Source organism: Gorilla gorilla, chromosome 11, assembly GCF_029281585.2.
Source record: "Gorilla gorilla gorilla isolate KB3781 chromosome 11, NHGRI_mGorGor1-v2.1_pri, whole genome shotgun sequence".
Taxonomy (NCBI): domain Eukaryota; kingdom Metazoa; phylum Chordata; class Mammalia; order Primates; family Hominidae; genus Gorilla; species Gorilla gorilla.
The window spans coordinates 105,483,314-105,504,926 of record NC_073235.2 but is presented as its reverse complement, the minus strand read 5'-3'; the positions used below and the strand labels follow the sequence as shown (position 1 = coordinate 105,504,926).

The following is a 21,613-nucleotide window of genomic DNA, read 5'->3' as shown; positions in this document are numbered from 1 at the left end:
GTTTTGCAGTGGCTCCTGGGATAAGATGCTAAAGATCTGGTCTACAGGTAAATTAAATATTTATTTTACCTTGACTTAATAATGTTGTTTCAAAAATTTAAATTCGGAGGCCATATGGTGGCTCACGCCTATAATCTCAGCACTTCGGGAAGCCAGGGTAGAAGGATCACTTGAGGCCACGAGTTCAAGAGCAGCCTAGGCCACATAGTGAGACCCCCGTCTCTACTAAAAGTAGAAAATCAAAATTAGCAAGGTGTGGTGGTATGCACCTGTAGTCCTAGCTCCTTGGGAGGCTGAGGTAAGGGGATTGTTTGAGCCTAGGAGTTTGAGGTTTCAGTGAGCTATGATACCATGCCACTGCACTTCAGCCAGGGTGATGGAGTGAGAACCTGTCTCAAAAAAAAAAAATCAGTTTAGTGAAAGGGGACTTTTTAACCCATATTTTGCCATAAAAAGAGACCAGTATGGCAACAAATTCATATATTTCTTTGTGTTTCAAGATTTTTTTTTTCCTACCCCACCACCCCCTTACTTACAGGATAGTATCACTGAATTGCAAGTATCAAAAACATGTTCGGTGCAATAGGACATAAATACCTTGATTCTCAAAGTTCTCTTATTCAGGAAACTTGGAAGTAAATAAAAATACTTTCCGAGCCATTTTGACTTAAGTAATGTAAGAATGACTTTTGAGTCATTTTACTGTTAATTTCTTAGGTAAGCTGGTTTACTTAAAAAAATTTTTCAATGCAGTTTTACCAATATTAATATTTTTACTCTGAAAGCATAGATTAAAAGGAACAAATTGAGGGAGGAGGAGGAAGGACTTTTAGAGGAAGGTGCTTTCATAGTAAGAAGACACTGATGAGAAGAAAAGAGGAAAAAACACACACCCATAGATACTTACATTTTAAGACCTAGTAGCTACAACTATTTATTGCATAGGTAAACAGATCAGAATACCTCTGTTACTTTTTAGGTAATTGCTGTGTTACACAGTATAATACCCCAAATGCATTTCACAAAGACTTGAGGGGGATCAAGAAAAGCTTAACCAGTTTTGAATAATTATGTGTAAGATGGTGGGAAATATATAATCCATTTTAGTAGATTTTACAAAAATGATGAAAGCAAATAATTTGGTGGCAAAAAGTGATTTAGTTTAGAAAATTCTTTAGTACAATTTTTTATTTTTTGATAGGGCTGAGTAAATGAGATTGTATATGATTAGCTATTAACTTTAAGTGGTTTATAATCTAGTTTGAGAAATATTAATATCCATAAAAGCCACAAAACATTTTAATGTTTTACATATTTTATGTTACATATTTAATGTAACATAATATGCATGTTACTATAACATATCATGTAACATACATTACATATTTAATGTTGCATATTTTATGTAGTTTTCAATCTGGGTTTGCTGCCTAACCAAGTGATGTATAACAAAGATTTTAAAAACTCAAAAAAACCAGAAACATTTTTGGTAGAAAAATGAAATTAAGAGAATAAACATGGCTGAAATGTATGTGCGTTTATCATGTGTTTACTTTATCCTTCCCTCCTTCATAATGTAAATGTAATGTCACAACTCTCCTACAACTAACAGTAAGCAATTTTTCATAGCTATGATAAAATGATAAATATTTATAATGATGACCTTAAAGATAGCAAGATTTTAAACTACTTAGATTTTAGTTTTCTAATGTAGTTTATGTTTTATTTTTTATGTTTAGAGATTGGTAATCTAGGTAATATTTTATATATAACTTTCTGTTAACCAAAATGATGAGGAATATTCATTCCCTAACTAGTGTGATAACGTGGAAAAACTATATCTGGAAATGTAAAGAATTCTTTCAGACCGTTCACTATTAATACTGTTTTTAAAATGTCAAATCTAAATCTCTATGACACAGTCCCTACAGATGAAGAAGATGAAATGGAGGAGTCCACAAATCGACCAAGAAAGAAACAGAAGACAGAACAGATGGGACTAACAAGGGTGAGTATTTGTGAGAACTGACTGTACTTGCCTTAGGCCTGTGTTGACAAATATATGGTAATTTAATATGGTCTTTTTTGTTTATGTTGCCTTCTGTCTTACCTTGCTGCTTTAACCATGATTATCCTTTTTTTCAGTAGACTTGTACATTTTTATTATAAGCAAAGTATTGTTGCTACATTTATTTGTATGTTCGAATGTAGTGGCATTGAGCCAGGCTTATGGTTGCTAGGTTGATGATTTAGTTATTATGTTTGATCTCATGCTGCATTCTGGACCTTTTAATTATTAAAACTTACACTAAAGTGAAGCATCTAATTACCTGGCTGTTGGATAATATTATCTGTTTCATGCATTGAGTATGTAATTTTTATAAGGGATCCTAGTTATATCTTCTAAATCACTAGAAACCAAGAGTTTAATTTGGGATTTGATTTTGTCATTTAGCTGTTAGATTCCATTAAGTCAAACTCAGAAAGTTTATCCAGATTTTTTCTTACTTTTAAAAATACTTAGTTGATAAAGATTGAATATATTCAAGGTGTACTACATGATTAGATATACATAAACATTGTGTAATGATTACCGCAATCAAATTAATTAACACATCCATCACCACCCATGCTGTACATTAGATCCCCAGAACTTGTTCATCTTATAACCGAAAGTTTGTGCCCTTGGACCAACATTTCCCCATTTCCTCACACTCCAGCTCCTGGCAACCACTGTTGTACTCTGTGCTTCCATGAGTTTGACTTTTCATGCAGATTATTATTTATCCTGTTACAAAGATATTTGTTATAATGTGACCTGATCTGTATTTATATACTTTTTGTGAAGGGCGATACTGAGTCAGTTTTAGAAAAACACTTTTCATTCATTTTCTAATAGCTATAATGAATGTGCAATAAATAAAGCACACATTTGCACATTAATTATTATAGTCACCAATAAAATATCTTGTAAAAATTGTTGAAAATGAATAAAATGGGATCATAAATTATTTATCTAATAGAATGTAATATTAGCACTTGCTGGTTCCAGCTGAAAGTAATGATTTATAATTTCTTAATACATTTAAACATAGACTGATGAATTGCAAGAGGAAAGATCTGGCACTTACTCAACTTCTTTACTCTGGTAGGCTAAATTAAAGCTAGAAATGGTGGCCGACTGTGGTGGCTCAGGCCTATAATTCCAGCACTTTGGGAGGCCAAGACGGGCAGATTGCTTGAGCTCAGGAGTTTGAGAGCAGCCTGGGCAACATGGTGATACCCTGTCTCTACAAAAAATTTTTTAAAAGTTAGCTGGATGTGGTGGCTTGCACCTGTGGTCCCAGCTACGCCCAGCCCAGGAGGCAGAGGTTGCTGTGAGCCAGGATTGCGCCACTGGACTCTAGCCTGAGCAACAGAGTGAGACCCTGTCTCAAAAAATAAAATAAAAAATAAAGCTAGAAATGCCTTACCATTTGGATATTGTGCCAGTGGGAGTTTATATTCATGCATGTCCCTGGTCAAACTTTTAAAGAACATATCTGAGTAGGAAAAGATTTCCTGAGTTATAAAAATGTTTTACTGAGAAGGTAGCTCTTTTATTCTTTTTTTTTTTTTTTTTTTTTCTAAAGAGACAAAGTCTTGCTCTGTTGCCCAGGCTGGAGTGCAGTGGCACAATCATAGCTCACTGTAACCTCAAACTCCTGGCCTCAGGTGATCCTCCCACCTCCACCTCCCAAAGTTCTGGGATTACAGGCTTGAGCCACCATGCTCTGCCAATTTTTTCTCTTTTTAAAGTTTGGCATGCAGCTTAAATGTTGCTCAATGAAAAAAAAATTTTTTTTTTTTTTTTTTTGAGACGGCGTCTCGCTCTGTCACCCAGGCTGGAGTGCAGTGGCGCCATCTCGGCTCACTGCAAGCTCCGCCCCCGGGGTTCACACCATTCTCCTGCCTCAGCCTCCTGAGTAGCTGGGATTATAGGCACCCGCCACCATGCCTGGCTAATTTCTTGTATTTTTTTTGTAGAGACGGGGTTTCACCATGTTAGCCAGGATGGTCTCGATCTCCTGACCTCGTGATCCACCCGCCTCGCCCTCCCAAAGTGCTGGGATTACAGGCGTGAGCCACCACACCTGGCCTGCTCAATGAATTTTTATAAATATGTATACTCAAGTAATTACTACCCAAATAAAAATATAGATTTACCAGTACCCTAGATGTCTGCCTGTAGCCTGCCTCTCAACCAGTAGCTCCCTAAAGGTAATCACTTTTGACTTATGCCATCTTAGACTAGTTTTACCTATTTTTAAAATTTCATATGATATCTGTAAGATAGATCTTTTCATTAATATATAGCATTCCATTGCAGCATCAATATGCCACAATTTATCCATTATTGAGATAGGGTCTCACTCTGTCACCCAGGCTGGAGTACAGTGGCCTGATCATGGCTCACTGCAGCCTCAACCTCCCCAGACTGAGGTGATCCTCCCACCCCAGCCTCCTGAGTAGCTAGGACTATAGGCGCATGTCACCATACCCAACTAATTTTTCTTTTTTTTTTTTTTTTTTTTTGTAGATATTGAGTTTTGTCATGTCACCCAGGTTGGTCTTGAACTCCTGGGCTCAAGTGATCTGCTTGCCTCAGCCTCCCAAAGCCTCTCAAAGTGGTGGGATTACAGACTTGAGCCAATACACTCAGGCTATTTATTATTCTTTTGATGGACGTTTCTTTTCCCCCCTTTTGAGAAGAGTGGTTTAGTGGCATAATCGTGGCTCAGCTGCAGCCTCACCCTCCAGGGCTCACACAATCCTCACACCTCAGCCTCTTGAGTAGCTGGGACTACAGGCTCATGCCACCATGCCCTGGCTAATTTTTTTTTTTTTAAGAGATGGGGTCTTGCTATATTGCCCAGGCTGGTCTTGAACTCCTGACCTCAAGCAGTCCTCCCACCTCGGCCTTCCAAAGTGCTGGGATTACGGGCGTGAGCGACCATGCCTGGCTGTTACTCCACATCTTTACCAGCACTTGATATGGTTACTTATTAAAGTCATGATTAACTTTTAATAAGCCCTGGATCTTTGATAATTATGAAATGTTCATATTTTTAGCTAATTTTTAAGTTGTTATTATTCATTTTTTTATAGAGATGGTATCTTGCTTTGTCGCCCGAGCTGTCTCAAACTCCTGGGCTGAAGCAGTCCTCCCACCTCATAGCCCATTTTTTAAAAGAGTGTTGGCTCTATTTTACTTATTGATTTGTTTTTTTTGTTGTTTTGCTTTGTTTTTACTTACAGATTTGTAAGAGTTATTTATGTATTCTGGATTCAAGTTCTTTGCTGAATATATGTATTTCAGTATTTTCTCCCACTCTACTTTGCTGATACCATGTATTTCTAGGTGCATACTTTCGTAAGCTTGCTCCCATAGTTCATTTTATTTGAGAGAAATAATAGTATATTGAGTTTCTCATTTAGCTTTTTTCCTCCTTTCACTGGTTTTTCCTGAGAAATCATTTAGCTTTTTATAGGGTTTAAATTTATACATTCATAAATTATTAATTTAAGTCATGCCAGAAATGTTTGAAGTGCCAATTAACAATGAAAATGTTGCTGCGTTAGAAATAATAGAAAAATTTGGGGCCCGAGATGGTGGCTGTACTTTGAAGCCAACACTGGAGGATCACTTGAGCCTAGGAGTTTGAGACCAGCCTGGGCAACATAGCAAGACCCCATCTCTAAAAATTTAAAAATTAGCCAGGCATGGTAGTGTGCATCTGTATTCCCAGCTACTTGAGAGGTTGAAGTGGGAGGATCACTTGAGCCCAGGAAGTCAAGGCTGCTGTGAGTTACGATTGCACCACTGCACTCCAGTTTGGGCGACAGAGTGAGGCCTTGTCTCAAAAAAAGCAAAGAAAAATTTGGATTTTAGCAAAATAATAGAAAAAAGAGAAAAGACATATCAAAAATAGGTATCTTCTCTTTGCATTTCTTTCTACTGCCTGAAATGTGTTAATGTGAATAATGCTGCCAGTTCATTTACCTGTCATTTGCTTGATATATTAACATACAATAGTGTTTTCCTCCTTAATTCTCAAAATTGCTTTTTTCCCTCCAGTACTACTGTTCAACTTAGTTTGTAGTGACAATGTCAATGTTGACTTACCTACTTTTAAAGAAAAGTTTTATTAGAGGAAAATTCACTTTTTGGTGTGTAACTATTTAGTTTTGATGAATGTATAGAATCATGTAACTGCTACACAACCAAGATATAGAACAGTCCGTCATTCCTGAAAACTCATATTGCCCCTTCTTGTCAACTTTCCTCCCACCTCTATCCTCTGAAAACCACTACTCTGTTCTCTGTCCCTATAATTTTTCCAGAATGTCATATAAGTGCAGTCACATAGTATAGTGTATATAGCTTTTTGTATCGGGCCCTTTTCACTGAGCATAAAGCATTTGACATTTTTTGAGGTTGTTGGGGGTATTGATGCTGAGTAGTATTCTGTGGTATGGATATGCCACAGTTGGTTTAATCATTCACCAGCTGAAGGATATTTGATTGTTTCCAGTTTGGCAGTTATAAGTAAAACTATCAACATTTGTATTTAGGTTTTTGTGTGAACCTGTTTTCATTTCTCTTGGATAAATGCATAGGAATGGTATAGCTTATTCATATGATAAGTTTGCCTATTGTTTTTACCATGTCATTTTCTATTCTAGAGCCTTCTGATTACCTCTATGTCACCTTTTCATTTTGTTTTAGATGACATCAGAGATGGTTCTGTTTCTCACTCCTCTATCAGATTCCTTTACTTCTTTCAGGAAAATGCTGAGAGACCTCAGGGATCATTTGGTCTAGGAGTTGGCAAATTACAGCCCAACAGCCAGTTTGGCTGTCACCTATTTTTGTGCTACAGAGAGCTAAGGATGGTTTTTACAATTATAAGTGTTGTAAAAACAACCCCTTATTAAAACAACTGTGGGCCAAGTGCAGTGGCTCACGCCTGTAATCCCAGCACTCTGGGAGGCTGAGGTGGGCACATCACCTGCAGTCAGGAGTGAAGACCAGCCTGACCAACATGGTGAAACCCCGTCTCTACTAAAAATGCAAAAAGTTAGCCAGGCGTGGTGGCACGCACCTGTAATCCCAGCTACTCGGGAGGCTGAGGCAGGAGAATCGCTTGAACCTGGGAGGTGGAAGTTGCAGTGAGCCAAGCTTGTGCATTGCACTCTAGCCTGGGCGATGAGTGAAGCTCCATCTCAAAAAAACAAAAAACGAAACTGTGGTATTATTCATACAACAGAATACTACTCAGCAAAGAAAAATATACAACAGAAACTGTATGTGGTCTCCAAAGGCTGAAATATTTACTTGCTGGTTCTTTACTGAAAAAGTTTGCTTTCTGATCCAGTTATAATTCCTTAATATTACAGATGAGGCAATATTTAAGGACGTTAAATGTAGCAAAGTTATATAAAAGTAGATTGACTATCCCCTATTCCAGAATTCTTTTCCTCTTTTTTTTTTTTTTTGAGATGGAGTTTCACTCTTGTTGCCCAGGCTGGAGTGCAGTGGCACAATCTCGGCTCACTGCAACCTTTGCTTCCTGTGTTCAAGCGATTCTCCTGCCTCAGCCTCCTGAGTAGCTGGGATGACAGGCATGCACCACCACGCCTGTCTAATTTTGTAGTTTTAGTAGAGACGGGGATTCTCCATGTTGGTCAGGCTGGTCTTGAACTCCTGACCTCAGGTGATCACCCGCCTCGGCCTCCCAAAGTTCTGGGATTACGGATGTGAGCCACCGCACCCACCTAGTTTTTTTTTTGTTTGTTTGTTTGTTTGTTTTTAAGAGATAGACTCTCACTGTGTTGCCCAGGGTAGAGTGCAGTGGCACAATCTCAGCTAATGGCAACCTCCACCTCCCAGGCTCAAGCAATCCTCCCATGTAAGCCTCTCAGGTAGCTGAGACTACAGGAGTGTTCTACCACAGCCAGCTCATTTCTATATTTTTTTGTAGAGACAGGGTTTCAGCATGTTGCCCAGGCTGGTCTTGAACTCCTGAGCTCAAGTGATCCACCCACCTCGGCCTCCCAAAGTGCTAGGATTACAGGTGTTAGCCACCGTGTGTGGCCTCCTCTCTTTTTTTTTTTTTAGAGACAAGATCTCTCTTATTCACACAAAAACCTAAATTACAATTATAAAGTGTTGTAAAAAACAACCCCTTACTAAAACAACTGTGGGCCGAGTGCAGTGGCCCACTGCAGGAGTGGGCCTGGCTGGAGTGCAGTGGCGTGATCGTAGCTCACTGTAGCCTCAAACCGCTGGGCTCAAGTGATCCTTCTACTGCAGCCTCCCAAATAGCTATGACTATAGTCATGTGTTATTAAGCCCAGCTAATTTTATTTTTAGTAGAGATGGGGTCTTACTATGTTGCCCAGGCTGTTCTCAAACTCCTGGGCTCCAGTGATCCTCCTGCTTTAGCCTCCCAAAGCGTTGAGACTACAGGTATGAGCCTCTGTGCCTGGCTCTTCCCACTCTCTTTTATATACTCCTTATATTTAAGGTAGGTACTCTACCTAGTTACCTAGTTTGGGGCTTTTAGTTTAGAAAGACATTAGAGATTGTGGAGTATTAATAAGTGAACTGTGTACATTATTTAAAGATTAAGTAATAGGACTTAAAGATGCTGAGGAATGAGGTGGTAAGAATAACTTACTGAGATTAATTTACCTGGAGGAGTTGTGTAGAAATTGGCAGCATATTTTGTGTGAAGGTGCTGAAACCTATATCTGTCTGATCACAAAGGTTTTTGTGTTAACTGTGAAGCAGTTTCACTAATAACCAGTCTAAGGGAGGATTCCCACTGGTTGGAGGATAGTAAAGGTCACCGTATGCCAGGCACCAGGAATAGAAGTGTGAATACTTTCACCCACCGCATCCTGGGCTGCAGTTTTACCAGTTGCCTGAATCTGGTGAGGAAGAGCACACACGCAACACGTTACATGAAACGGGTTTATTACTTACAGATAGGCAGCAAGGGACAACAGAAGCCGAGGATCCATTGTGAGCCAGTTCCCCAAGGCTCAAGAAAGCTGCCAGGGGCAAATGGAGTGTTAACTGCATATGCCTCACTTGCAGCACAGCTGAGGGAATCCCAAAAAACAGCCTGCCCTGTTTTTTGTACCCTGGGGTCACTTGACTCTGGGCAAAGTTTGAAGGACATCCTGTTTCTAAGAGCTGGAATAGAGCCCCCAGGCTATGCTGGCCAGTTGCTCCCTATCTCAGGATGTTATATTCCCAGAATATTCTATAGTTATTTTGAGAACTACAGGCAAGAAGAAAAGAGGGGGGAGAAACTGTATCCATCAGTCCAAGGCCATTGGGAAACCATCCAGCACTAATCTTTAATATAACATTTGTCAGCTGGGAGAGTTAAGTTTGTGTTAATGCTGATCAAAATGAAAAGTAGAACAGATGAGGAGCAGCAGAATATAGTGGAAAGACTACAGATGAGTAATATTTGGGGTCAAATTCAAGTCTGCCACTTATAAGCTCTATGACCTTGGGCAAGTTATCTTTATCAGCCTCAGTGTCTTGTATAAAATAAAAACAGAAATATCCATTCCATTGTAAAGAAAGAAGAAATAAGTCAGGATATGAAAGATGGGCAGTTTGTCTCTGTCATGTGGGCTTTGTAAGTAATAAGTACTATTATTGTTTCAATTATTCTGTAATGAAAACACTTTCCCCTTTTGGGGTTCTTCCTTTCTAGACTCCCATAGTGACCCTCTCTGGCCACATGGAGGCAGTTTCCTCAGTTCTGTGGTCAGATGCTGAAGAAATCTGCAGTGCATCTTGGGACCATACAATTAGAGTGTGGGATGTTGAGTCTGGCAGTCTTAAGTCAACTTTGGTAAGACAAATTCAGTGTTCTTTTAAGTGATAAACTTCTAGAGATGGTTTTTAGTCTACCATGGTTAATGTTCTTTCCTTTTGTTTTTCAGACAGGAAATAAAGTGTTTAATTGTATTTCCTATTCTCCACTTTGTAAACGTTTAGCATCTGGAAGCACAGATAGGCATATCAGACTGTGGGATCCCCGAACTAAAGGTGAGTCATGTAAACCACTGGGGGAAAATATGTGTGAATAACATCTATTTCTCATCTCTCTGGAGATGTACAAAAAAAGGAATTTCTGGCCAGGCGTGGTGGCTCATGCCTGTAATCCCAGCACTTTGAGAGGCCGAGGCGGGTGGATCATGAGGTCAGGAGTTGGAGATCAGCCTGGCCAACATAGATAAACCCCGCCTTTACTAAAAATACAAAAATCAGCTGGGTGTGGTGGCGCGTGCCTGTAATCCCAGCTACTCAGGAGGCTGAGGCAGGAGAATCACTTGAATCCCAGAGGCAGAGGTTGCAGTGAGCCAAGATTGCACCACTGCACTCCAGCCTGGTGACAGAGCAAGACTCCATCTCAAAAAAATAAATTTCTACAAATATTGTTTGGGTTCATTCTACCTACTTCCCTTTTCTAAAATTCAACGCTTGTCTTTTTTGCTTTGTTCAGATGGTTCTTTGGTGTCACTGTCCCTAACGTCACATACCGGTTGGGTGACATCAGTAAAATGGTCTCCTACCCATGAACAGCAGCTGATTTCAGGATCTTTAGATAACATTGTTAAGCTGTGGGATATAAGAAGGTAAATTCTATTTATGATCTACAAGAGAAACATATCAATTACCTGTTATAGAAAGGAAATGAATACTGAAATTCTTATCTAAAACCAGAAGAGTAAAAAAAGCCTCATGGTTTTGCAACCTCATGTGACAAATACTGATATGCAAAAGAAAAGCCAGGATCAAAAAAATTTTTGGCCAGGCACAGTGGCTCACACCTGTAATCCCAGCACTTTGGAAGGCTGAGGCAGGCAGATCACCTGAGGCTGGGTGTTCAGGACCATCCTGGCCAACATGGTGAAACTCTGTCTCTAATAAAAATACAAAAATTAGCTGGGCATGATGGCGCACGCCTGTAATCCCAACTACACAGGAGGCTGAGGCAGGAGAATCGCTCGAACCCAGGAGGCGGAGGTAGCAGTGAGCCGAGATTGCGTCAGTGCACTCCAGCCTGACCAAGACTCCTTCTCAAAAAGAAAAAGAAATTCATGTTAATATGTTGTTTTGTTTGCATATAGATAGCTAGACAAACAGTATATAAGGCCATAGTTTGGGGGTTAAAGTAGTCAAGGAAGTGTGAAAATGGGCCTAATTATAAATAAATTCTTATAATGAAATAACATTTTTTTCTGAATATATTTGTTATAATAAATGTCTGTGGTCTACCAATGATACAGGAAAAAGAGGAGAGGTGATCAAATAAACAGAATTTTAAGATTAAGTGGTTATTGGGGCAAGGTTGGTAAACCCTGTAACGTTTTCAGATAAGTATAAGTGATTATTCAAATGTTTGTTTTAACACTGTGAATGCATATAACATGTTAATATTTTCATCTTTTAGTTGTAAGGCTCCTCTCTATGATCTGGCTGCTCATGAAGACAAAGTTCTGAGTGTAGACTGGACAGACACAGGGGTAAGAATTTATTAGTTATTTGATGAAAAGGAAAGTGTACTAGAATAAATCTGGTGTTTGTGTTTATAAAATGTATTAGTTTCGGGCCGGGTACAGGGGCTCACGCCTGTAATCGCAGCACTTTGGGAGACCAAGGTGGGCAGATCACGAGGTCAGGAGATCGAGGCCATCCTGACTAACACGGTGGAACCCCGTCTCTACTAAAAACACAAAAAATTAGCCGGGCATGGTGGTGGGCGCCTGTAGTCCCAGCTACTCAGGAGGCTGAAGCAGGAGAATGGCGTGATCCAAGGAGGCAGAGCTTGCAGTGAGCTGAGATCGAGCCACTGCACTCCAGCCTGGGAGATAGACTCCATCTCAAGAAAAAAAAAAACATTTATTAGTTTCAATATATTTGATATTTATAATTATTATTTCACTTAATATTATTTATAAAATGTCACCTCTCATTCAAAGAAGAAACATATTTGTCCTTTAATAGGCCAGGCATGGTGGCTTATGCCTGTAATCCTACCACTTTGGGAGGGAAAGGGGGAGGATTCTTTGAGCCCAGGAGTTCAAAACCAGCCTAGGCAACATAGTGAGATGATGTCTCTACAAAAATTAAAAAATTAGCTATCCATGGTGGTGTGACCTACTTGAGCCTACTTGAGCCTGAAGCAGGAGGATCACTTGTGCCTGGGAGGTCAAGGATGCAATGAACTATGATCGCGCCACTGCACTCTAGCCTGGGTAACAGAGTGATACCCTGTCTCAAAATAATAATAATACTAGGAATAGTAAATTTGAAATTTTAGAGCATTTTTTTTCTTGTGAGTATAGTGGGTTTTTTGTTGTTTTTGCTGTTGTTTTAAGAAACAAGGTCCTCTATTGCCCAGGCTGGAATGTTAGTGGTGCAGTCGTGACTCACTGCAGCCTTGAACTCCTGGGTTCAAGCAATCCTCCCGCCCCCATGTGTATCTTCTTCTTTATTTCTTTATTTATTTTTAGAGATTGAGGCTTGAACTCCTGGGCTTAGGTGATCCTCTTGCCCTAGCCTTCTGAGTAGCAGGGACTACCATATCTGGCAAATTTTTAAATTTTTTGTAGAGACGTGGTCTCACTGTGTTCCCCAAGGTAGTCTTGAACTCCTGGCCTCAAGCAGTTCTCCTGCCTCAGCCTCCCAGAGTGTTAGAATTACAGGTGTGAGCCACTGTGCCTAGCCCCCACGAGTATCTTCATGAAACATTTTACATCCAAAAACTCAATACTTAAGACTAATTGGATCAAAGTGTTTACCAGTTGGAAAAATCTTGCATAAGTCTGCATTATAAAATGTGTTTAAAGAATTACAATTTAATTATTTTTATGTATATACATAAGCTCTTACTGCCTAAGAATTCTTTCCAAATATAAGGCCTAGGGCTACTTGAATAATTTGTAATATACAATTAATGTGTTGTCCTTTAAAAATTTTTAATTTTCTTTAATAGGTAAAACTGTATCCCTTTCAAACTTATATATCTTGGCAGATGCTTTATAGAAAGTGCAACAGCATATTGTGTCTCAACCAAATTTAAATGATAGCTTTTAATGTTTTAATAAACTGTATCATAGTATAGTAGTGAAACAACGTTGGTCCCTTTACTAACTCTCAATGCAAGTTAACTGCTCACCCATAATTCCTTTTGTAATGAAAATCATTAGTATTTAATTAGGTTTAGCTATGATGTGAAATAATTATATTTATTTATGTTTTCTTGTCTTTTTCTCTCCTTTTACACAGCTACTTCTGAGTGGAGGAGCAGACAATAAATTGTATTCCTACAGATATTCACCTACCACTTCCCATGTTGGGGCATGAAAGTGAACAATAATTTGACTATAGAGATTATTTCTGTAAATGAAATTGGTAGAGAACCATGAAATTACATAGATGCAGATGCAGAAAGCAGCCTTTTGAAGTTTATATAATGTTTTCACCCTTCATAACAGCTAACGTATCACTTTTTCTTATTTTGTATTTATAGTAAGATAGGTTGTGTTTATAAAATACAAACTGTGGCATACATTCTCTATACAAACTTGAAATTAAACTGAGTTTTACATTTCTCTTTAAAGGTATTGGTTTGAATTCAGATTTGCTTTTTTATTTTTATTTGTTTTTTTTTTTTTGAGATGGAGTCTTGCTCTGTTGCCTAGGCTGGAGTGCAGTGGCGCAATCTCAACTCACTGCAACCTCCGCTTCCTAGGTTCAATTGATTGTCCTGTCTCAACCTCCCAAGTAGCTGGGATTACAGGCACACATCACGATGTCCTGCTAATTTTTGTATTTTTAGTAGAGATGGGGTTTTGCCATGTTGGCCAGGCTGGTCTTGAACTCCTGACCTCAGGTGATCTGCCCGCCTCAGCCTCCCAAAGTGCTGGTATTACAGGCATGAGCCACTGTGCCTGGCCGAATTAAGATTTGTTTTTGAAATGCTGTAAAAGGTTATATTGGAAATCCAGTAATTGATTGTTGAGATTTTTATTTCTGTTAGAGACTTAGATTTTTTTAAGTTAGCTATTTTAAAAAAGCATTCAAAAAGATTAATGAAAATTGTAATAGAGAAAAAGTTAGAAATTCAGTTCCTTTTGGCAGAATAAATGTTCAAGAAAATTAGGCTGTGAGGGTATTCAGAACATTAAAAAAAAGGTAGGCTGGGCATGGTGGCTCACACCTGTAATCCCAGCACATTGGGAGGCCGAGGCAGGTGGATCACCTGAGGTCAGGAGTTTGAGACCACCCTGGCCAACATGTCAAAACCCTGTCTCTGCTAAAACTACAAAAATTAGCTGGGCATGGTGGCGACCGCCTGTAATCCCAGCTACTTGGGAGGCTAAGGCAGGAGAATTGCTTGAACCCAGGAGGCAGGGGTTGTAGTGAGCTGAGATCGTGCCACTGCACTCCAGCCTGGGCGACAGAGCAAGACTCTGTCTCAACAACAACAATAACAAAATGTTGATTCGGCAGGGCACGGTGGCTCATGCCTGTAATCCCAGCACTTTGGGTGGCCAAGGCAGGCGGCTCACCTGAGGTCAGGGGTTCGAGACCAGCCTGACCAACATGGTGAAACTTTGTCTCTACTAAAAAAAAAAAAAAAAAAATCCAAAACAAATTAGCCTGGTGTGGTGGCACACTCCTGTGGTCCCAACTACTTGGGAGGCTGAGGCAGGAGAATTGGTTGAACCCGGGAGGTGGAGGTTGCAGTGAGCTGAGATCATACCACTGTGCTCCAGCCTGGGCAGCAGAGCCAGACTCTATCTCAAAATAAAGAAAAGTAGATTGCCAATTTTTGAAGAATTCATCAAGATATTTTAAGGAAGGCACTTTATATTAAATATATGTCAGATCCTTTAGAAATTGCATACAGTTGGCTGGGCACGGTGGCTCACGCCTGTAATCCCAGCACTTTGGGAGGCTGAGGCGGGCGGATTGCCTGAGCTCAGGAGTTCAAGACCAGCCTGGGCAACACAGTGAAACCTCGTCTCTAATAAAATACAAAAAATTAGCTGGGCGTGGCAGCATGTGCCTGTAGTCCCAGCTACTCCGGAGGCTGAGGCAGGCAAATTGCTTGAACCCGAGAGGCAGAGGTTGCAGTGAGCTGAGATTGTGCCACTGCATTTCAGCCTGGGCGACAGAGCAAGACCCTGTCTCAAAAAAAAAAAAAAAATTGCATTGCATACAGTTTTCACTGTAACCTCCTAATCTTTCCTCATGTGTAGATAAGAATAAATTCTTTAGACAAAACCTTTCATCAGTATTAAACATTCTACAGATTTTATGATATCATTAGCATTTATCTTTATGCATGTGTTATATAAAAATATTTAAAGTAAATGTATTTTTTAAATGTTATTTCCATCATTAATGGATTGATACTCCTTAAGTAGAGCATTCACAACCTTTTAGTAATATTTGGGAAATATGTTTGGTCTCATTATTAGATGGTATTACATCTCAAATGATGTTCCTGTTGCAGAAGTCTGCAAAACAATATCTAAACTTGGCTGCAGTTGAGAGCTAAACAGTGTATTGAACCAGGTAGGAGTTTAGTTCTCTGTAGAAAACCAGAGGCAGTCCAGGGCTGATGTAGTTTTTGTTCCACATTCTTTAGGATCCTAGGCTCCCTCCATCCCTGGTATGTGGTCCTCATTTTCATATAGACCAAGAGCTAGAGCTCCAGTTACCATTTCTTAAAGTATATTTTAATGCCAAATAGTGAATAAAGGTGGCCAGAAAATTCATGCACAGAATCCTTGTTTTTCTCATTTTGTGCTGATTGGTATAAATTTTATTGTATTTATAGTCTCTGGAAATCTTCTAACTTTGAGAGGACAAAGATGAATTCCTAGTCCTGTTTTGGATGGTCTTCGAATGATCCTTAAGGGCAGTTATTTAAAATGTCTTTCTTAACTCATCCAACCTGGGCTGACCGAATGTAGTCTGTATAAACTAGATGGTTAAAGATAAAGAAGCCTATATATCAGATGCATAGACAAAGAATAAAATGGCATCCAGAACTGGTCTCCACCTATTCCCAATCCTGGTTCCACAGCAGAATACATTCATAGTTCAGGCATTCTTCCTTGGGATAGATATAATGTAAGTGACCAAGTCTCTTGGACAAGTATTGTCTCTGATCAATCCCTGCCAAACTCCTTTCCTTGGTTAACTCAAGTGGTTAGATCTTACTCCCTGAACAGAAGGAATATGAGAGGTCAATACATGCCTAGACTATTCAGTCCTCTAATATTACTCCACACCCTTTCCCTCAAAAGCCATGAGACCTTTCAATGGTCCCAGTTCCTCTACCAGAACACCAGAGATGCCTGCTTTACATGGACTTATATATTCCCAAGAATCGCTTGGATAAATGAATGGTGCTGCTTTCCCATGGTTGGGGAAAAGCTAGGAACCTGACAATGCAGTGCTCAGAACCTGCTGACCAGTACTAGTTATGCTGTCTTGCCATAGTAGTGCAGTTCTTTAAAATGTTGATACTTGCTCTCTTATCAAAGGTTGGTTTTTTTGTTTTTTTGTCAAGACAGGGTCTCACTATGTCACCCATACTGGAGTACAATGGTGTAATCTTGGCTTACTGCAACCTCCACCTTCTGGGCTCAAGCTGGCCTCTCACCTCAGCCTTCCAAGTAGCTGGGACCACACCCAGTCAATTTTTTATTTTTTATATTTTAATTTATTTTTATTATTACTTTTTTTGTAGAGAGAGGGTTTCGCCATATAGCCCATGCTGGTCTTGAACTCCTGGGCTCAAGCTATCTGCCCACCTGGACCTCCCAAAGTGCTGAGATTACAGGCATGAGCCACTGCACCCAGCCCAAATAAAGTTTTAAGAAATTACTTGGCCAGGCATAGTGGGGCCTTTGTAGAAAAACATAGCTTTTCTATGAGAAGATGATCAATATTTTCTTTTCTTTTCCTTTGAATTTGGAATTACCATTTTGGAACTGTTGTCAACAATGCATAATAATATATCAGAATGCTTCCTAGTATATTATTGGAGAAAGAACAAACAAAAGTTTAAATTGATATAAAATGCATATAATGGAACAAGCAACCCTGCAAAAAAAAAAAATGCCATCTGGGAATTTCTGATAACATTGAAATCTGTTCACACAGTCTAAAATTCTTTTGATGTATCGTAGTTTTGAAAAAAAGGTAACAGTTTACTATATATAACAAATATAAGGAAAATATTAAATTTTTTGAAAGATACTAGTTTTTATTTTTGTTCATTTTTTAGAGACAGGGTCTCACTATGTTGCCCAAGCTAGAGTGCAGCGGCCCGATTATAGCTCACTGCAGCCTCTAACTCCCGGACTCAAGGGATCCTCCCACCTCATCCTCCTAACTACGACCACAGGCGCATGTCAGCACATCTGGCTGATTTTAAAATTTTTTGTGGAGACAGTCTTGCTGTGTTGCCCAGGCTGGTTATGAACTCTTGGCCTCAGGCAGTCCTCATGCCTCAGCCTCCCTAAGTGCTCGGATTATAGGCATGCCACTGTGCCTGGCCAAAAATACAGATTTTTAATAGATACTACTATGGCTCCTATTCTTGAAGAAATATGACATTTTAAGACTATATGCAAGGGATATTCCAATAATATCTTTTTTATTTAAAAAGCCACTAATTAGAATCAGATTTCATTAGGCAAGTGAAATCCAGATTTTACTAGCCAGAAACTGCCAGGTGTAGAAACAGCAAGAACATTTTAGTCACTTCATTGTTGACATTTTTGACTATCATAGATTAAGTATCAAACACAATAACAGTATTTTGTTATATGAACCAAATATACCTCTTTTTACGAGACATAGTCTAGCTCTGCCATCCAGGCTCAACTCCTGGGTTCAAGGGATCCTCCTGCCCCAGCTTCCTGGGTACGTACCTGGGAGTACAATTGCATGCTGCCACACCCAGCTATTTTTCTTATTTTTGTGGAGATGGGGTCTTGCTATGTTGCCCAGGCTGGACTCCAACTCCTGACCTCAAGCAATCATCTCACCTTGGCCTCAAAAGTGCTAGGATTACAGGCATGAGCCACTGCATCCAGCCTGAACCAAATATATCTTTATTATAACTTAGGAGAGAAACGTTTTTGGCTGGTTGGTTTTACAGAATTAAACCTAATGGTTGTTCTAATAGCAGTTCCATTGATTTGCAGATTTGAGGAAGTAAATTATTTTCTTGCAGTGTCCATAAAAGTAACAATGAAAGTATATCCTACCATAATAATCCTCTATAGGTAATAAATTATTTGCATTTTATAGGAGAGAAAAATATATGGTAAAGTTTTTGAACAGTCACACAGGCAGGAAATAAATGGCAGTGAATTTGAACTTGGACTTATCTTGGACAAGCTCTTAACTGGTATATATTTTGTCAATCTTATGTCGTGCACAAGAATGATGTTTTTATAAATGGAAAGAATGAGTGTGGAAGTGTCTTCACTTGCCTAACAGAAAGGTTATATGTGGCTGGGCGCCGTGGCTAATGCCTGTAATCCCAACACTTTGGGAGGCTGAGGTGGGCATATCACCTGAGGTCGGGAGTTCAAGAATAGCCTGACCAACATGGAGAAACCCCGTCTCTACTAAAAATACAAAATTAGCCAGGCATAGTGGCACATGCCTGTAATCCCAGCTACTTGGGAGGCTGAGGCAGAAGAATTGCTTGAACCCAGGAGGTAGAGGTTGTGGTGAGCCAAGATCGCGCCATTGCACTCCATCCTGGGCAACAAGAGCGAAACTCCGTCTCAAAAAAAAAAAAAAAGTAATACATAAATTTAAGTGACATTTGTGGGTACTAAATTACAATAATATGTTCAGCTTTGCATTTTTTTGCCTTTAAAATTAATTTCAATTTTAGTGTACCACTAAACGTATTACTGTAATAGTATATAAATGTATAAAGATCAATTTCTGTATATTCTAATAGGAATTGTATATAAGCAAAAATGAATTTTAGAAATTATCCTATTATTCATGTAATTATGTCATTCATGTTATTTAAAGGAAACCACAATCCAGACAGGTTAAGTACCTAGTGTGAAGGTATGTAACCAATTAATGGAGCTGTGCTACATCTGAGTAATAAAGACTACAGAGAAAGTATCTTGTTAGGTACTATCTGATACAAAGTTTAGAAACATGTCAAACAATTCTATGTATAGTTGGTGAAAGTGTAATAACATGGCTGAGACTTAATACCAGATGAAGTTCAATGGTTGTTTCAGGGGGAGGAAATAATTTTTAAAACGATGTCGATAACACTTCACATTTAAAATCATCGTAGTAATTCTAATTCTAGAATTGTGTCAAATTCTAATACTGCTTCTAGCTTTACTTGAATAAACAGAAATGTAGTAGGGAAGAGACAGAATGTTTAGCTTGCAGTATCTAATTACTCATTTGGGTATCTGGGAAGATAGCTCTCCGTGGCCCCACTGTCACTGACCTATAATGCTTCTCCTGACGTCTTCGGTAAAATCCAACAGATTACAAAGAAACTGGAATGCCTTGAAGAAATAGAGCTTTTTGTATGATGTCAGATTCAATAGACCTCTAATCCTTAGTAAAACAGTACAAAACAGTAGAATAATTTTTAGTGTTTTCTAATATCCACTGAGGTTTTATTTGGGAGATTAACCAAAGGTTTGCACAAAAACAAAAGTGAAGACCATTAGTCTTTAAAGAAACTAAGACTCTAGGTTTGGATCCCATTTGTGGAGCCCTACATTCCAAGTCATCTAATGTTCTTGTCTAGTTAGCTTGTAAAAGTCTATACAATGGAGGAAAACCCCTTTTTTCCCCTTAGTATAAGTGTATTATATGTTGATAGAAAGGATAGAAAGTTAAATAACAGTTCAATAAATGTACTTCTAAATGAAATTTAAAAGTACTTTAAAGGTGTTAAATTATTTCACTTTCTAAAGAGGTTTTATGCAACACTAAAATGTAATGACTGAGCTGCCTCCTTTTGTTAAGAGACTGGTGCAAGTAGAGACTTGCTCTGTCGCCCAGGCTGGAGTTTAGTGGCACAATCCCGGCTTGCAACTTCTGCCTCCTGGGTTCAAGTGATTGTCATTCCTCAGCTTCCCACGTAGCTGGGATTACAGGTGCACGCCACCACATGGGGCTAATTTTTGAATTTTTAGTAGAAACAGGGTTTCACCATGTTGGCCAGGCTGTTCTCAAATTCCTGACCACAAGTGCTCCGCTTGCCTCAGTCTCCCAAAGTGCTGGGATTATAGGCGTGAACTACCACGCTCTTCCTAGTGCAAGCCATTTAAACATTGTATCCAACAGCTGAAGAAAGAATTCATTCCACAGGCATTTATGAAATATGAGAGACTTGACTCCTGTCCAGGAGAAGCATCAGCAGCTAGCTCTACATTATTTTCTGATACTATTCCTACACTGTGCCACCATGTTTCCTTAGCGACTTGTGAAGAAAAAGTGATTATATGAAGTGTAAATACTACACTTCATTAATGGCTTGGAGATACTGTGTATCTTTCTGTAATTTTACCCAGTTAAGTGAATAAAAGCAACAGGCCCAGCCGGTAGCCATTATTTTGACTTCCTGGTGTGTTCCTTGGAGGACTTTAGTCGGCCTCAGATTGAGCTGAAGGAGATATTAGTTTACTGTTCTCTTGACTTAAAACTTCATCTTGTTGGAACAAACATTTTCTAAAATACCCCAAGAACTTTACTATGGGGCATAGTAACATTTGAAAGTCATTTCGCTTGCCACGTTATTTATTCCTTGGTGAGAAAGATAATCTGTTCTTTTCAGATATTTTATAATGTATCCTTCAGTTGTGAATTAGCTATCTTTGTTTCATTTCGTTCATTGATGGACTCAACATTCATTCAGGACCTAGTTTGTATTAGGCACTGTGCTAGGTGCTAAGGCTGCAGAAATGCGTAAGGGAGGAGCAGCTTTGAAGCAGCTCAGCACCTAATGGGGAAGACAGGCAGGTAGATCGTTACAGCCAGAGAGCAGTATGCCCCTTAGGAGAAATGCCTCATTTAGTAAGATTCAGGAAAGCCATCCCAAGGAAATAGGTCAATCACTCATGTTTGCCAAACGCTAATTTTTACCCTTCTGAGGAAAGCTGTAGACTCCTCAAAAAACAAAATTTTGCACATAATCTCAGGTATTTGCCTATTCCTTGAAATCCAAATATCTCAGGGTAAAAGTCCAAAGACATTTAATGTTTTCAGTCCAAATTAACCCTCTGTAGCTTGCCACTTTTCCTATTCTAAAAGTATAATTTCCAGGTTAAGGTGAGTATTTTGTACTGTTAATATTCCAGAACCTCGGCCGGGCGCGGTGGCTCATGCCTGTAATCCCAGCACTTTGGGAGGCCGAGGCGGGCGGATCACGAGGTCAGGAGATCGAGACCATCCTGGCTAACACGGTGAAACCCCGACTCTACTAAAAATACAAAAAACTTAGCCAGG

General features: G+C 39.2%; 1 protein-coding gene across 2 annotated transcripts in view; it reads left to right on the top strand.

Annotated features, from left to right (window-relative positions):
- The window catches only part of WDR12 (WD repeat domain 12), a 33,526-nt gene extending 18,191 nt beyond the window's left edge, over nucleotides 1-15,335 (top strand). The window contains exons 7-13 of one of the 2 annotated variants that reach the window (XM_004033072.5): nucleotides 2-47; nucleotides 1,923-2,008; nucleotides 9,780-9,920; nucleotides 10,012-10,117; nucleotides 10,575-10,707; nucleotides 11,526-11,598; nucleotides 13,364-15,335. In XM_004033072.5, coding sequence (XP_004033120.1) covers nucleotides 2-47; nucleotides 1,923-2,008; nucleotides 9,780-9,920; nucleotides 10,012-10,117; nucleotides 10,575-10,707; nucleotides 11,526-11,598; nucleotides 13,364-13,441 — 663 coding nt within the window. In that variant the 3' untranslated portion in view covers nucleotides 13,442-15,335. The remainder of the gene's footprint in view (nucleotide 1; nucleotides 48-1,922; nucleotides 2,009-9,779; nucleotides 9,921-10,011; nucleotides 10,118-10,574; nucleotides 10,708-11,525; nucleotides 11,599-13,363) is intronic. The other variant, XM_055379435.2, reaches the window with a different exon arrangement.
- The last annotated feature ends 6,278 nt before the right edge of the window (nucleotides 15,336-21,613 follow it).